This window comes from Euprymna scolopes, chromosome 28 (assembly GCF_053919585.1).
Source record: "Euprymna scolopes isolate OS-2025 chromosome 28, ASM5391958v1, whole genome shotgun sequence".
Classification (NCBI taxonomy): Eukaryota; Metazoa; Mollusca; class Cephalopoda; order Sepiida; family Sepiolidae; genus Euprymna; species Euprymna scolopes.
The window spans coordinates 59346844-59365321 of NC_136509.1; the positions used below are offsets into that span (position 1 = coordinate 59346844).

Genomic DNA, 18478 nt, shown 5'->3' on the forward strand with positions numbered 1-18478 from the left:
CTAAAACTATTTAATATTATTTGGATTATCCAAATGATCCAAATAATATTAAATAGTTTTACCAGATGTTGTCGACTCATGCAAGCAATATTCGAGCAGTAGATGGCAGGGAGGTGAGGTGCTATGGAGAGGCAGATGCTGAGCTTGTGGTGAGGAAAATACTGTTGCAACTCATGCTGAACACGCTTATTGTGAGAATCAATGTGGTACTGAGTCTAGATGTGATAGACTAACTGGGAGGAGTTACGATAGCTAAAAGCCGGGTGATGTTTGGCAATTAGTGTGTACAGAGAATGCCAAAAAGTTCCACCAATAGCAATACTGTCCAAGCAATAAAACCCAGGCCATGTGAGATTGAGGATGAGGATTTTCGAGCCTATTTTGATCGCAACAAGTGGTAATGGTCCACAGACCCACCTGTGTTAACAAACCGGGTTAACTGCTACAAAAGCACATTGAAAGGAGAGATAGAATCGCAGTTTGAAAAGGAAGTAGAAAGGTGGATTGACAAAAAAATTCTAATACCATGGTCAGAGAAGGCTGAAGGAATTCTGCCACTCATGTTTGTGGTTCACCCTACCAAGACAAAAGTCAGGCCAGTGTTGGATTTCCGAGGATGTGTGGCTAGTCACACAAAAGATGGAATTGACGTGTAGGAAGAAGTTATAAGAGACTGGAGAAAAATGGGACAATCAACTAAAATTGTGGACCTAAAGTCAGCCTACCTATAAATCCATGTGGACAAAAAACTATGGCGTATCAATTGGTTGAGTATAAAGATCGAATTTACTGTTTGACCAAATTAGGATTTGGATTGAATTTTGCCCCAAAGATTATGACGGCAATTCTTAAGACTGTACTAATCAAAGATGATGCTGTTAAGAGAACCACCTGCTCCTACATTGATAATGTGCTGATAGACGAGACCATAGTGTCTGCGGAAAGGGGCGAGGAATCATGTAAAAACGTACGGACTGATGGCTAAACCATCTGAATCATTGGAAAATGGAATGGCTTTGGGATTGAGATTATAGCAGAGTAAGGCAGGAAAGTTGATGTTTGGATGAGGAAATGAGATCTCTGAAGCTAGGGAGGGCCTGACCAAGAGAGAGCTTTTCTCAATATCCAGAAAGTTGGTTGGCCATTACCCCATAGCTGAATGGTTGCAAACAGAATGCAGCTTTATTAAGAGGCAGACAGGTACGGACCAATGGGAGAATGCTATTGATCAAAGAGTGCTGCTCATGATACAAGAAGTCATTGCAGAAGTGAAAAACGTGGACCCGGTGAAGGGAGCATATAAACAGGAGCTGTGAAGAGGTGATATGCTAGCAACCTGGTATTAGGGGTATTATTGGAGGTGCAACTGCCGAAGATGCTGCTTGGTTATTAAAAAAAGACGATAGTGCCCATATTAATGTTGCAGAGCTTGATTCTGTGGTGAAGAGCATCAATCTGGCTTTAAAATGGGGGTTACAAGTAGTGGATGTTAGAACAGACTCGGCAACAGTAGCATCATGGATTAGGTCAGAGGTGTCTGAGGATACGCAGATGAAGGCAAAAGGCACAGCAGAGATGCTTATAAAGTGTCAACTTGATAACTTGGAGATCTAATCTGAGAATTTGAACTGAAGGTAACTGTTACCTTGGTTCCAATACAGAAAACTAAAGCAAGACGGATTGACCAGAGTGAAAAAGGCTTAGCTAAGGGAAAAGAAGGCTGTGGATCCAGTTTGCTGTATGGTATAACAGCTAAATGACCTGGATAAGATGCATCACTTCGGAAAAGAATAAACTTTATACTTAGAGAAAAAAAAGTGAACCCGCACATCATGATGGAAGATGTCCGGGAGGTGTTGGAGCAATGTAGGAATGTCAATCTATTGATCCTGCACCAGCTAAACACAAAAAAGGGGAATTACATGTGGCAGGAAATTAGAGGCGACTGGCCATTGAGAACACTCATTATTGACACGAACCATATCTGACTATGATTGACAGTGGGCCTGGGCAGTCAGCAATATGGCAAAGAATGAGAACGGAAATGCAGAAGAAGTAAACAAACTTGTTGAGATGTTTATGGAAAAGGGACGATAAAAGAACTGATAGTTGATAATGGTAAGTCCTTTCACTCAGAAGTTTTTAAAGAGCTGTTGTGTGCAAAGTGGAACGTTAGGCAATTTTTTCGAGCTGTATACTAGCAATGGAATTATAGAGAGCCACCATCGTACTATAAAAGTTGTAGCAACAAGAAGTCAAATTCACCCCAAAAGGCAGTATTTTGGTAAAATATGGCACCAAAGTCTGGCCAAGATGAAATATCAGTGTCACATAGATCCATTTTTACATATAAATGTAGACATCCATTGGCTATAACAGAAAAAGTGGAAGAGACAAAAGCAGAAATCATAGTTGGTGAAGAAGTGTGGGTGAAACCACCCAATCCTCGCTGTACAACACGATGGGAAAGAGGTAGTATAACTAATGTACTCTCCAAGCACACGATGGCAGTAGACGGAATACCATGTCACATTTTTTTTTTTTTTTTTACATGGAATTCACCACTTATCAAGGCCCAATGGCCACTCAGGGATAAGGGTTATTGTGTGTACAGTAATCGAAGGGATAGTGTAGCAATAGTATTGGAGAAATTGTGAGGTGTCATTACTTAGGGGGGGGCGGTTCATCAGGAATTTGTTTGTGTTGGACTTGAAGACATCCAGGTTGAAGTCGGGAGAGAAACAGGCAAGCGGAACAGAGTTCCACAGGCGTGCAGTTCTAAGAAAGAAGCTTTGTTCATGGTATCTACGTTTTGATTTAGGCAGATAGGGAGTGGGGAAAATTATTGACGGTGGTTTCAGCTAGTCGGGTGTTTTTTTAAAAAGATTGGCGAGGGGGGACCAGAGAATGGAGCTCAGACGAGCACCTGCCATGGAAATAACGATAGAACAATGACAGGCTCGCTACGTCTCTTCTGTGGGAAAGAGGTTGCAGGGTAGAGAAAAGGGCATCCCCCACCAAGCCACGGAGTCTATTTTGTACTCTGTCAAGGCAAGAAAGGCTGTTTTTAGCAGCCCCCGCCCAGATATGGCAGCAGTACTCCATCTTTGGACGTACTTGGCTCTTATATAGATAGAGAATTGCATCATTAGTGAGATATCTTCTGGAGCGGTAGAAGGATCCCACCATTTTCCCAGCAACCTTGGCCACAGACTTGATGTATGTGTTCCATTTAAGATCAGGTGTAAAGGTCAAACCCAGGAGCTTATCAAAGCCTGGGGCCTCCCTTAGACGAGAGCCATCCATTTCAATTGATGCCAAATGGGGATCAGAGCGTTTATGATGTAGAGATAGGAGGTTGGTCTTAGATGCATTAAAGGTAACCAGCCACCTCTTTCCCCACTGTACCACGTGCTCAAGATCAGAGGAGAGTGAATCAGAGAGAACATCATCATTTACAGCCTTTGATGTGTTGCCATAGATGGTCGTGTCATCAGCATAGATGTCAACGAAAGATTTTAGTATGTGTTTTGGGAGATCATTGATGTAGATCAGGAAGAGAGTTGGGCCCAGTATGGACCCCTGAGGGATTCCAGCATTAATACTGTGGGCCTCTGATTTCTGCCCATCAACCACTACTCTTATGAGCCTATCTGAGAGAAATGAATTTCCAGTTATACTTTAGCTGGAAATCTTGTGTAGTAGGCCTTTATTCCAAACCTTATCGAAAGCCTTTTATATGTCGAGAGCAATTGCCCTAGAAATGAAGCCTTTGTCGAGAGATTCACTAATCCTATGAGATATAACCGTTAGCACATCTGCTGTAGATCTTGCAGAGCGGAAACCACATTGTGTGTCACTAAGGTTATTTCTGCTGAGGTGGTTGACTACTTCTCTATTTATTGTGGATTCCAGCAACTTACTCATGACACACAGGAGACTTATTGGTCCGTACTGAGAGGGGGATGACTTATCACCTGAATTCTTAAATACTGGCCATACTGATGAGGTTTTCCAGAGTGTTGGGAAGCACTTTTCCTTAAGGCAACGCTTAAACAGTTTGGAAAGCATGGGGGCAAGTTCTGGTTGTAATTTTTTTAACACTATAATTGGAATACCATCGGGACCAGTTGCTTTACTGGAGTCAAGGTGCTTGATTATCTTGGACTACGAAGAGTTTCTTTGCTATCAGAGGATGAGGTTGAAGAAGTCCTGCAAGAAGAACTGGTGCGACGGTCGCACTGTGAATGAAGATGTCCGGCATGGGTGGTAGACTATGAGACCAATTATTGATCTTAAAGATCAAGGACGTGTGTAATTAAAAGGCATTAAAAAATCAGTACACACCTGTTTCTTGTGCGGTCCCATGCAAACAAAAAGAAAAAAAAATGTCTGCCTTTCCGGTTTTACGCTAATCCAACTGATCACTTTATGCAAATGAGATGCTGCTGATTATAGTATAAAAGCCTGACTTTTATAGAGACTCAGCAATTTAGTATTTGGTGACAGAAGGAATGAGTCTTGTGAGCAGAGGGTTGTGTTTTTGCAGTTGGAAGAAATTAGACAGAAGAGTAATGGAAACGTTTTTGTTTTGTTTTTTATTTGGAACATCAAATTTACATATACACACATTATAAGGTAGAAGATAAAAAAGGATGTTCACGATAAATTTAATAATTTATTTAGATTCTTTCATTTTACATTTAGTTTAATATCCAATTTTACATTTTAAGATGTGTTTGGACAGCTTTTAAACATTAACTTTCAAACTAACCTGAACCTCTTTTTCTTACATTAATCTTTATTTGGCTTTCCACCTGTGAACTTACTCAGTGACCTTAAGTGTTTTGCATCTACTAAAATAAAAACTCTCATCAATTCTTTCAACATGGCCATTCTATCAAAGTCTCCTGTTTTGCACACATCTATACTCTCCAGATTAAATCGTCTCTCAGGTATGCATACAATCTAAGCTGGTCTTTAAGACTTGCGTTATACATCTATTGCATCATTCTTTATATCCTTCTGATATTTATGTTCTTAACCCTCACTGGCCAGTCTTCACTTTTATACACCATAACACGGCATACCCAATAGACTTTTTTTTTGGTGAGCAGTGGTAACGCTCTGTTGGTTAATAATAACAGAAGCTCCCTGAACTTGCTACATTTACTCCTAACTCTTGTAATCACACAAGCATCTGCTCCTTCCTGTGTCCAATGGTATTACTAAGATAACAAAACTTTTGATTGTGCTACCATCCAAATATACTTTCTTTACATCTGAGTTTTCATCTGTCTTTATGGCCTTTACACTTTCTGCACCAAACTAGTTAATCTCTCTCAATCTACAAATAATTCTACTGCGCTTCTTGTGAACCCAATGCTTACAAGCATCACAAAAAAAACAAAAAAAAAACGAGTTGCACCTAATTCCGTTTCCACAAACTGAGAAGTGGAAATTTTCCCTTTCTAAATGCTTTCCAACACTGCAACCATTTATTATCAGTTTGGTCTTGATAACATAAACTCTCAGAGCTCCAATTTTAATAGAATTCTCTCATTTAACACACAAGTACTAAATTATCAGTATTACAGCAATTCTTCCATATAATCCATAAAATAATCCCTGGACAATACTTCTAAGACACATATAAAAAAAAAATACATATTAAAAACAACAGACTCTGTACAAAATCCTGATATGCTTCTACTTTCACATTAATGCTGTCATTAAATGTATTGTTAATTCTGACATGATTTTGAGTATTTTTGCACATTGTTTGAACAACCTTTATTAACCACTTGTTTGTGTCTAGTGTATGCAAAGCCCATCAGACAAACCTCTGTTGGCACTGTCAAAACTTTTCTCCAGATTTCCAAATACAAAATACAGGTTTTTCTTTTTCTTAAAGTACTTCTTTTGCATTTATCTCAGGATAAATATAGCTTATCTATGCTTATCTGACTTTATATTCCACTCATTTCTTGTCACCTTCAGGACGTGATGCATCAACTTTAAGTTTTTGTAATTACCTTTATCTAGAGTTTTTCCCTTGCCCTTGTAACAACTAAGTCTTCAGTAAGTCCTCAATCTTTTGGAATAATCTCTTTGTTTTATTATTTGATTAGTCAAGTCTGTAATAATCTAAATGCCTGTTTCACACACAACTCTCAACATTTATTTAATATCTGAATATCTTACAGCCTTACACTTTTTTCTTTTATCTTTCTAACAGTTTCCCATACAATTTCTCAATTCTTATAACTGGGCTACATACTATTTTGCAACTTCTACATGTTCTTGATGACAGAAAAACTCACTATTCAACAATCTCTCACAGTAGTATTTCCTAAGATCCCTCTGTTCATTGTTTATTTAATGCTAATTGTCATTTTGAATGCACTTCCCTTCAACAATATCCATATTTGTCTTTACCAGCTGTTTAGCTATCTTGAATACTTTACTCTTATGGACATTCCTCATAGTATATCTAGAAAATTAGCTTTCTCAATTTCTGGCCATTCCTTTAATGTATATCTGGAAACATGCCATGCTCAACATCCTTCTTCACCTAGTATATTACTATTCTTGCTGTCATCTGGACCACCAGATAGATATTCTTATTCACTAAATCCTTTATTAACGAACTCCTTTGTTTTTGCTTTTCTTTAATACACTTTTCAACTTTGCCATTCCACCAGTATACGATTTGGTGACCCCTTTCATCCAGCCACATCATATTTGTTATCTTCTTTCATTGTTCTTCAATATTTTACTGAATGATTGAAGTATTTGACACCAGTGCATAATAAATAGATTTATTAATAAGTTTGAGAACTGGATACTGTGGACGAAAGCAATAGAAGATTGAAAAAGAGTGACCTGCATCATGATGATTCAGAAATCTTAGCTGCAGCTTTGTGCTCTTTGAAGGCCATAAGATATGAACTGAAGAATTGCAATAGAGATTTCAAAGGATTTTTAAGAGCATAATATGGATTCAATTTCCCATTTTAAAATTCAAATATCTCAAATTTACACTGAATTTTATCCATAATCATTAGACACTAATCAAGCAAGATTATTTCAATTTCAGTTTCTACTTAAAACTTAAGTGTTACATTTTAGATATTTTCTAGGATCAAAATAATACGAGGGGCGTGCAATAAGTAATGCCCCTGACCCACTTCCCATAGCAGTAGAGCAACGAAACTTGGCACAGTTATTAGTCTTTCTCTACATAGGAATCATCCAGAGTTATGGATTTCTCCCATCGTTTGATGCAGCTCCGTAGACCGTTTTTGTAGAATACCCAAGTTGGTCCTCCAACCACGACGTGACTTCAGAAATCAAGGCTGCATCATCTGGGAAACGCTTTCCTTTTAAAAACAACTTCATGGCTGGGAAGAGGTGAAAGTCAGAGGGTGCAAGGTCAGGAGAGTAGGGAGGATGGGAAGATTTTCATAACCACACGCCCGTGCTTCTGATCTGGCGACATGCAAGTTGTGGACCGGAGCGTTGTCCCGCAGGAGGAGGGTACCTTTGCTGATCTTGCCCTGTCTATTGATTTAGATAGCTTCCTTAATTTCCTCAAAAGTGAAGCATAATAGGCTCCTGTAATTGTGGTACCCTTTGCCAGGAAATCTGTCATCACTACTCCGTCCTGGTCCCAGAACACTGTGAGGATGACCTTGCCAGCGGAGGGCTGCACCCTTGCCTTCTTTGGAGGTGGTGAGTCCAAGTGCTTCCACTACATTGACTGGGCTTTGGTCTCTGGATCATAGTGATGGACCAAGGTTTCATCCTGTGTAATCAGTCTTTTGAAAAACTTTGACTCATCTTCTTGGCACATCTCCAAATTCATCCTCGAGCACAACGCATTCTCGCTTCTGGAATGGTGTGAGCAACCTGGGAATCCATCTGGCAGACACCTTATGCATATGCAAATGGTCATGAATGATAGTTTCCACAGACCCATATTTATGTTAAAATATGTACCAAGAATATTAATTTAGTGAAAAGGAATTTTAGTTTTCATAACTAATATGAACAAAATTACATGACAAAGATGAGATAATTGTTCATTTTGTGCTACAAAGATTAATTATAATTTCATTGTTTCATTGGTTTTCTGAAATCATGAATAATTATTGGTGATTTCAGAGAACCAACGAAGGAAAGGATTTGGATAGATATACACTTGGGCAGTGAAAAGAGAGGAGAGATTACTTCTGTACCCAATGTGTTAATGAACAGGTGGACGTCTTGCACTTCAGGGTTAGACTTGACACTCATGAAAGTCAAAGCAAATAGTTATCAAAATGTAGATGTAGAAGTGTGCCCACTCGGAGAAGTGACCCAGCATTGAAATAAATGATTATATCCAAATATAATTCACATCATGGCATTTCCCTTTTCGGAGGAAAAGTATCTTTAATTGCAACAAGCATGAAAGAAACTTTGAAAAGGTATGTGCCTTTTGCTAGTGTCGCAACTGACAATGTTATCTGTCCCTTTCGTAAAGATGGTATGTGTAAGTTGTCATGTCCCTATTTCTTATACACAGTTATAAAAATATCAACACACATGAACATTACTGGACAATCAATAGACACTATATGCTCATTCAAGAAACTAGACGATCACAAAATGTTTAAACACACACACACACACATATATATATATATTGACAAATTACAACATTAAAGAGACATCAGTTATATAGACCAGCTATGTAACAGCAAACCTTTTGCTGAATTGAAAAAAATAATTGTCTCATCAATCTGTTTAATCTATTTATAGTGACTATTAGTTACGGTTCCAAGTGTTCCAATTACAACAAGAATCTGACATTGTTATTCTGTACAACTTCTGGCTTAAAGTCATACCACTTCTCATTGTGATCTAATTCATAAAGTTTGCATAAATTTCAGTGCAGTAACCGAATGATATTGTTGTTTCCATCGGTGATTCTGCAGTTTTGATAATATAGTGTTTAATAGACCTAGTGCAAGTGGCTTGTTCCTGGGTTGTCATTAGAATGATCTTTCTAGAATCATTATTATTATTATCCTTAAAACAAGCCATGCGTGTGTGGTCTCCCTCTGGTGCTGCATGTGAGATGAAGCCACAAAAAATAGTGAAGAAATAATGAATGTGAGAAGTGTGAAGGGCAATGTTGCCTTCACATTTTCGCCAAGTTTCAGAAAAATTTAATTGATGAGGCAAAAGTTATTGAGTATAAAGTGTCATTTTTTGCAATTTTAGGGCATTTTTGACTCCTTTGGGCTCCTGGGAATGCCGAATCCCAGTGAAAATGTACAAATGGTACAGTTTCAGCCTTAAGACATGTATATTTGAATTCAACACCATGGAAAACCACGATATAGACATACATATCAAGTTTTGGAGTAATATGAAAAAAAAAGAGCTCCATAAAGGCATGTTTTTTTAGCCCTAAAAGTCCCAGAGGGATGCAAACTAAAATTTTTCCAGGGTCACCTAAACTGAATTTATATTAAAAACAGTGGCCTCCACATTTTGGCCAAGTTTCAGGAAAATCTAATGGATGGATCAAACGCTATGGGGGCAAAAATGTCGTTTTGGGACATTTTGGGGCATTTTTGACATCTTTTGAGCCCCTGGGGATGCCGAATCCCAATGTAAATGGATAACGGTGCAATTTCAGGCTTTAACACATGTATATTTGAGTTGACCAATATGAAAAACCACTATATAGTCAGACATATCAAGTTTTTGTTGAGAAATATAAAAAAAGAGCCATTGAAAGTCTCCGGGGACATGAACCAGAATTTTGCCAGAGTCATCCATACTGGATTTATATTAAGAACAATGGGTTCCACATTTTGGCCAAGTTTCAGAAAAATCTAATGGATAGATCAAAAGTTATGGGGCAAAATTTTGGGGGCATTCTTTTTTTTACCTCTTTCGATCCTCTGGAGATGCAACGGGAATTTTCACAAAAAAAAAATTTTTCTGTGCACATTTATGTAATGAGATACAATTTGTAGCAAAATTTCAGGAAAAACTAATGGACGGTTATCTGGCAATCGTCCGGACTAACGCACACACGGACACCACTGAAAACATAGGTCCTTCTCTTATAAATCGGGGGGACCAAAAATGTCTTTTCTTGTTTACTGCATTTTTATTTGTATATAAGAGGGAGATATTTATCATCAGACAAGCAGACATTTCAGCCAGTAACATACTGAAGGAGGAAGCTCAATGGGAGTATAAAATTCACAAGTTGCTCCCTAGACACACGTATATTATTCCCATCATGAGAGATGACAATGTAAAGTTTTTTGAGGTTTTTTATAAAGGAGTCCCCATATATCAAGGCTCAGAGGCCATTCAAATATAAGGGTTAATGAGTGTACAGTAGTCAATGGGACAATATTGTAGTAATCATCGATAGTGGAAGTTAGATAAATTGGATTACTTAAGGGGACGGCTCATCAAGAACTTGTTTATGTTGGACTTGAAGACAACCATATTGTAGTCAGCTGGAAAGCAGGAAAACGGAAGAGAGTTTTACAGGCATACAGTTCTAAGAAAGAAGCTTTGTTCATAGAATCTACATTTAGGTTTAGGCACAGATAAAGATTGGGAGAAATTATTGATTGTGGTTTCAGCTATACCATAGTTGGAAATCTTGTGGAGTAGACTTTTATGCCATACCCTATCAAAGGCCTTTGATAGGTCAAGAGCAATTGCCCTAGAAAGGAAGCCTCTGTCGAGAGATTCACTAATTCTATGAAATATAACCATTAGCACATCTGCTATAGATCTAGCAAAATGAAAACCATATTGCAGCACTATAATTGGAATGCCATCAGGGCCAGTTGCTTTACTAGAATCAAGGTTTTTGATTAGTTTGGCAACTTCACACACAGATATTTGTATGTCGCATAGTGCGTTTTCAGATACAAGAGAAAAGGTTAGCGGCCTTGATCGCATAGGGTAGAATTAGCTGCCAAGTCACTGTCTGATGCTGATGAGATTACCTCAGGTCCATTGATGGTTGGGATAGAATACATGCTTCTGTTCAGGACCCTGTTTTCTATTTGCCAAAACTGGTGGGAACCAAGCTGCTGCTCAGCTACTTTGGACTTAACAGACTGAGCATACAACCTTCTTGTGTTCTTTATTACTCTTTTATAGTGATTGCTGGCAGTCCTGAAAGTGGCTTTAGTCTCAGTACATCTGTTACGTTGGAAGCAATGGAAAAAGTGATTTCTGTACGCAATGGCAGCAGCACATTCTGGAGAGAACCACGGCTGGCTGTCAGATTTTTGCTGAAATTTTTTTAAAGGTATGAAGCAGTCTACTCATCATATTTTGCAGCCTTTGCAGAGAGGTGTCCTAGTATTCCCAAATTGTCACCCATCTGGTATTGACCAGGCTCAATATTACTTAACTTCAGTGATCTAATGAGAACTACTGTGCCAATGTGATTATGTTGTATATTAAATACTCTGGCCACGTTTCTCTTCCAAGTGTAATTAGAAGATACTACACATTAAAAAGATCACCATTATCATCATTTTGTAAACATTCCTCTATGAAAAACGATTCAAAACTGTAATCCATTATTAAAGAAAGAAGTTACATCATTCAGAAAAAATTCACCTGGTTGAATGTAAATTCTGATATAAAAAAATTTTTAATAAATTAAGCCCAATAATAGTAGTATTTATTTATGCTAATTAATTTAATTCATTAAACTAACAAAGTAATGAGTTAGTATATATCTGCACTTTTTTGTTTTTCATAAAAACAATTTTTTTTTACACAGGAATCACCACTTATCAAGACCCAGAGGCCACTTTAGGATAAGGGTTACTGGGTATACATTAGTCAATGTGATTATAGCGAAGTAAACATAAGTAGTGGGAATTTTGTAAATTGGATTACTTAGGGGGACGGTTCATCAAGAACTGGTTTACATTTTTGCTCCCAAAACAAAATGACTCTTTTCTAACTTAAAAAAACAACAAAAAACAGGCAGTAGCTTAACTGATCTTCTTGGTGGTCAAGATACAAGGTAGAGTGGGACATAGAAATACCAGTATTAGAGGTGTAATGTCTTTATCTATAAAAACAAAATAGATTGGATTTTTATCGATACAAACATTTTTCTCACCTGCCCAACGGCTCTGTCAACGACTTCTTTTAACTGTTCTGTACTAAAATAAACAAATAAAAAACATTAGCATTTATATGATGAAAAACATTTAAAGAAAAATAGTAAACATTTTTTGATTAAAATAAAAGTATTTTTGTTCTTTTGATTTTTTAATTAAAAGAGCACAACCTAAGAAACCTAACAACTTGAATGTTATTGTAATTGTATTTTTGAGATGAGGTGTTTTCATTTAGTGAGATTGTCGGACTGACTTCCTCATCTTGGTTGTCACAACGTTTCCGCCGTTTTGCCCTCCGGCCTTCATCAGGTGTTTTGTATCGAACTGGGGAACCGTTTGTTAGGAGTCTTGAACCCAACCCTTTATTATTATTAGTGACATATGGCCGAGTGGTCCTAGACGTTGTATCAAAGTTTACAGTTACCCAAAGGTGCTGAGTTCAATCCTGAACGAAGACAGTGAAAAGTAACATTCAAAACAGAGAATCAGCAACTATGTACCAGAGCCTAGCTGGAGTCCGAACATGGTACCCCTATAATAATAATAAAGGGTTGGGTTCGAGACTCCTAACAAACGGTTCCCCAGTTCGATATAAAACACCTGATGAAGGCTGGAGGGCAAAAACGGCCGAAACGTTGTGACTATAACAACCAAGATGAGGAAGTCAGTCCGACAATCTCAATAATTGAATGTTATTATAATTGTCTCTATATAAATAAAATGAACTCATTCTTCCCCTCTGAGTTTGACCTTAATAGGGTTAAAACTCGAGACATTTCATGCAAATGTAATATACACAAACTGCAGCACATTATCTGAGGTGTGCTATATGCCTATTACCTCTACACTTGCTCAATAATCGTACAATCCTATATTTTTTCTGGTGAGAGTTCACTGCCAAAACCTGTAAGAATCAATGGAAGTTGTAAAATCTTTTCCTCCTTACCCTGCTCTCCATTTACACCGCTGATTCATTGTTCACGAGGGACTAATACGAACGCACACCAATTACGGGTTTTGTTGCATACAAAAACTGAAATGCTTCCTATTGCGGGAAACACACCACGCCTCATTATATGTTGCTTATTTACAATTTATTTTGAAACCTTATTACACTAGGAAAAAAAACGATTCTCTCCTTTTCTTTTCTTTCTTTATTAACATATAATATATCATTTCCTTTTCCTTTAGTTTTGTTTCGTTGCATGTTTTCTTTTTCTGTTTACATTTTTCTGATTACAAAGTTAAGGATTAATTTTACGGTTACATCACATTACAAAATGTAACCTGTCAATTTTTCACTTAAAGCGATTACGCACATATCAATCTCGATTAGTAATAAATTGTTTTATGTGTGCTTTAAAATAGTCACCAACTTGGATAGAGAAATACTATATTTAAAAGTGTAAACAATGCATTTCTATATGCATCTCTAAAAACCTCAGTTCCAGTTTACTGCGTTTCGTATACTTTCGTTTCGTTTCTTTCATGTTCCCATTTTTCAGATTACATTGCGATTGTAAACATCCTTACGATATAACTCAAAGCAATATGAATTTCACTACTGACGCTTTTCTTAGCACAAAGTGTTTTCTTTTTTTTAATATTTCCTTCAATATCTTAGGAGTTGACTTTACTAATTATCTTGGAATTATACCAAGAAAACTAATATTTATCTCGAAATGGATTTTTACATTGGATTTATTTAACTTCAAAAATTAACTGAATTGCTAAGCCCGCCGTGCAAAAAATTTCTCATAACTTTTTCTTTCTCACGTGTACAACCACTTTCTTCCCTGGGGGAAATTAAGTTTTGTCCTTATTCTTCAAATTCCTATTTCAGTCACCTAAATTAATTAGTGTGAAAGGAGCTTAGGAATTTCTGCATAGAATGATATGCCGGTACATTATTACATTACGGCAAAATCATCATTCACATTCCACATGTCAACTTCTATAGGGGACGGCTCATCAAGAACTTGTTTATGTTGGACTTGAAGACAACCATATTGTAGTCAGCTGGAAAGCAGGAAAACGGAAGAGAGTTTTACAGGCATACAGTTCTAAGAAAGAAGCTTTGTTCATAGAATCTACATTTAGGTTTAGGCACAGATAAAGATTGGGAGAAATTATTGATTGTGGTTTCAGCTATACCATAGTTGGAAATCTTGTGGAGTAGACTTTTATGCCATACCCTATCAAAGGCCTTTGATAGGTCAAGAGCAATTGCCCTAGAAAGGAAGCCTCTGTCGAGAGATTCACTAATTCTATGAAATATAACCATTAGCACATCTGCTATAGATCTAGCAAAATGAAAACCATATTGCAGCACTATAATTGGAATGCCATCAGGGCCAGTTGCTTTACTAGAATCAAGGTTTTTGATTAGTTTGGCAACTTCACACACAGATATTTGTATGTCACATAGTGCGTTTTCAGATACAAGAGAAATTACAGGCGGTTAGCGGCCTTAATCGCATAGGGTAGAATTAGCTGCCAAGTCACTGTCTGATGCTGATGAGATTACCTCAGGTCCATTGATGATGGTTGGGATAGAATACATGCTTCTGTTCAGGACCCTGTTTTCTATTTGCCAAAACTGGTGGGAACCAAGCTGCTGCTCAGCTATTTTGGACTTAACAGACTGAGCATACAACCTTCTTGTGTTCTTTATTACTCTTTTATAGTGATTGCTGGCAGTCCTGAAAGTGGCTTTAGTCTCAGTACATCTGTTATGTTGGAAGCAATGGAAAAAGTGATTTCTGTACGCAATGGCAGTAGCACATTCTGGAGAGAACCATGGCTGGCTGTCAGATTTGTGCTGGAATTTTTGCTGGACCCGTTTAATTGGAAATGTTTCGATTTAATTAATGAGAATGGGACAATTTTCCATGGAACATTTTTCGTTATTAAAAGCAGACAATCACCTGACATATTAATCAGGGTTTCAACTGGGCGAGCGCCATTTAAAAACCAACACAAAACCAATGCATTTATCAAAATATAATTGGACAGACACTTAGTGAAAAATTTGCGTAACAAAATTTGAATTTTGTTACAACAATTTTGTAATGAAAGCAACATCGGATTTTTATAAAATAGTTTTTTCTTTTTCTTTTTTCATACAAATAAATCAAATAAATATTTGGAAACGTTTTTTGGGAATTAAAGCAACTTTGAAACGTCAACAACAAATAACATTAAATGATTGTTTCTTTCATTTTATAATGGGGAAGTGGGTTGTTTTTTTATTTATTTATTTAACTGCAATCGTTCTCCAATTATTATTTTTTTTTTTTTTTCAGGCTCCGGCCATAACTTTCTTTTTTTTTACACGTGTACAAACACTTTCTTTTCCTTTGGGGAAATTCAATTTCATGCTTCGGCCATAGTCTAACCAGGATTTGCACAGAAGGTGCGTGACATAAAATGGCGTCTCCAATTTTGGCAATAAAGTGTAGAAGCACTGTTATTCTTTGGATTATATTCGTTGGAGGGGGGGCACCATTTAAAAAAATAAATAAATAAAACGGAGCAAAATTTAAGTGTTCCTTCATTTTTACAACAACCGAAGAAATAAGGGGGACTGATTTACTAGGATTTTCATTAGAAGCTGAGCACTTATTAAAATTATTTTATTGTTGAATTTTTCGCATTTTGGTTAAATTTCTTAGTTTGCAATCGCTGATAGCCCACTTCAAAAATTGAACACAAGACGAAATTACAAAGAATGGTACTCATGCAGAATTTGAACCCCCCCCCCCGATTCCATTTCATTCCACCAGATTCAACCGAGCGTTGTTTAAATGTTGAAACACTAAATCAACATTTGATTTATCTTTTTTGCATAATTAATTAATCAATAAATGATGGGAGTATTTTTTTCTGTTTATTTTCTTAACATCTGTTGACAAAAAATTAATTTGTACATTCTCTTGAAAAAAAAAAAAAAAAAAAAAAAAAAAAAATCAAACTTTTCTCTACTTTCACCTAATTATTTACAGTGTTCATATAAAGCATTCATCTTTTCTTTTTATAATAAAAATTCCGTTTGCAAAAAAAAAATGTTTACTGCGAATTTTCTTTTTAAAAAAAAGTGCAAGTTTTCCTGAAAAATAAAATAAACTTTCGCTTAACAATTTATGGCAAAAAAGGAATCTTTTTTTGAGGAGAAAACATTGCAGAAAATATTAAAAGTAAATAAAAAATACAAAATGCAATTTTTCTTGAGGAATGTGTTCCATTTTAACAAACTGAGCCATAGCAACATGTGGCCGGGTACAACTAGTATTATAATAACATTATAATAATGTTATGAAAATTGTATTTTTTAAAGCTTTTAAGTGTTTAATTATTTCAATGTTTTATTTAAACTGATGGTGAGGGGACTACACTAACTTATACCACATTGCAACTATGGAATTTGTTTAGTTCCTATTGGAATTATTGCAATCATTTAACACTAAATAGTGTTGGGAATCGTAGAACTCCAGCATCGTTGCCAAGTAAAATAGTAATTTATGTTCAATTATATATAATAATAAGTGTATCATTATCATGTTGTATTATCATGCATTATCATGTTATATTATGTACTATTTTGTATTATCATGCATTATCATGTTATATTATGTACTATTTTGTATTATCATGCATTATCATGTTATATTATGTACTATTTTGTATTATCATGCATTATCATGTTGTATTATCATGCATTATCATGTTATATTATGTATTATGTTGTATTATCACACATTATCATGTTGTATTATGCTGATTTATCATGCATTATCATGTTGTATTATGTAATATTATGTATTATGTTGTATTATCATGTTATATTATGTATTATATTGTAATATCATGCATTATCATGCATTATCATATTGTATTATGTTATATTATGTATTATGTTGTATTATCATGCATTATCATGTTGTATTATCATGCATTATCATGTTGTATTATGTATTATGTTGTATTATCATGCATTACATGTTGTATTATGCAATATTATGTATTATGTTGTATTACGTTGTATTATCATGCATTATCATGTTATATTATGTATTATGTTGTATTATCACGCATTATCATGTTGTATTATGTTTTATAATCATGCATTATTATGTTGTATTATCATGCATTATCATGTTGTATTATGTTCTATTACCATGCATTATCATGTTGTATTATGTATTATGTTGTATTATGTAATATTATGTATTATGTTGTATTATCATGTTGTATTATGTAATATTATGTATTATGTTGTATTATCATGCATTATCATGTTATATTATGTATTATGTTGTAATATCATGCATTATCATATTGTATTATGTTATATTATGTATTATGTTGTATTATCATGCATTATCATGTTGTATTATGTAATATTGTGTATTATGTTGCATTATCATGTTGTATTATGTAATATTATGTATTATGTTGTATTATCATGCATTATCATGTTGTATTATGTATTATGTTGTATTATCATGTTGTATTATGTAATATTATGTATTATGTTGTATTATCATGTTGTATTACGTTGTATTATCATGCGTTATCATGTTATATTATGTATTATGTTGTATTATCACGCATTATCATGTTGTATTATGTTTTATAATCATGCATTATTATGTTGTATTATCATGCATTATCATGTTGTATTATGTTCTATTACCATGCATTATCATGTTGTATTATGTATTATGTTGTATTATCATCCATTATCATGTTGCATAATGTAATATTGTGTATTATGTTGTATTATCATGTTGTATTATGTTGTATTATCATGCATTATCATATTGTATCATGTAATATTATGTATTATATTGTATTATCATGCATTATTATGTTGTATTATCATGTTGTATTATGTAATAGTATGTATTATGTTGTATTACCATGCATTATAATTTAATATTATGTATTATGTGGTATTATCATGCGTTATCATGTTGTATTATGTAATATTATGCATTATCATGTTGTATTATGTAATATTATGTATTATGTTGTATTATCATGGATTATAATGTTATATTATGTATAATGTTGTATTATCATGCATTATCATGTTGTGTTATGTAATATTATGTATTATGTTGTATTATCATGCATTATCATGTTTTATTATGTATTATGTTGTATTATCATGCATTATCATGTGTTATGTAATATGTTTATGTTGTATTATCATGCATTATAATTTTATATTATGTATTATGTTGTATTATCATGCATTATCATGTTGTATTATGTAGTATTATCATGCATTATCTTGTTGT

General features: G+C 35.2%; 1 protein-coding gene across 2 annotated transcripts in view; it reads right to left on the reverse strand.

Moving 5' to 3' along the window:
• Positions 1 to 18478, reverse strand: part of LOC145249667 (RUN domain-containing protein 1-like) — a 480843-nt gene that overhangs the window by 269888 nt on the left and 192477 nt on the right. For both annotated transcript variants that reach the window (XM_080111452.1, XM_080111453.1), the window contains exon 7: positions 12173 to 12215. In XM_080111452.1, the coding sequence (XP_079967578.1) occupies positions 12173 to 12215 (43 nt within the window). The remainder of the gene's footprint in view (positions 1 to 12172; positions 12216 to 18478) is intronic.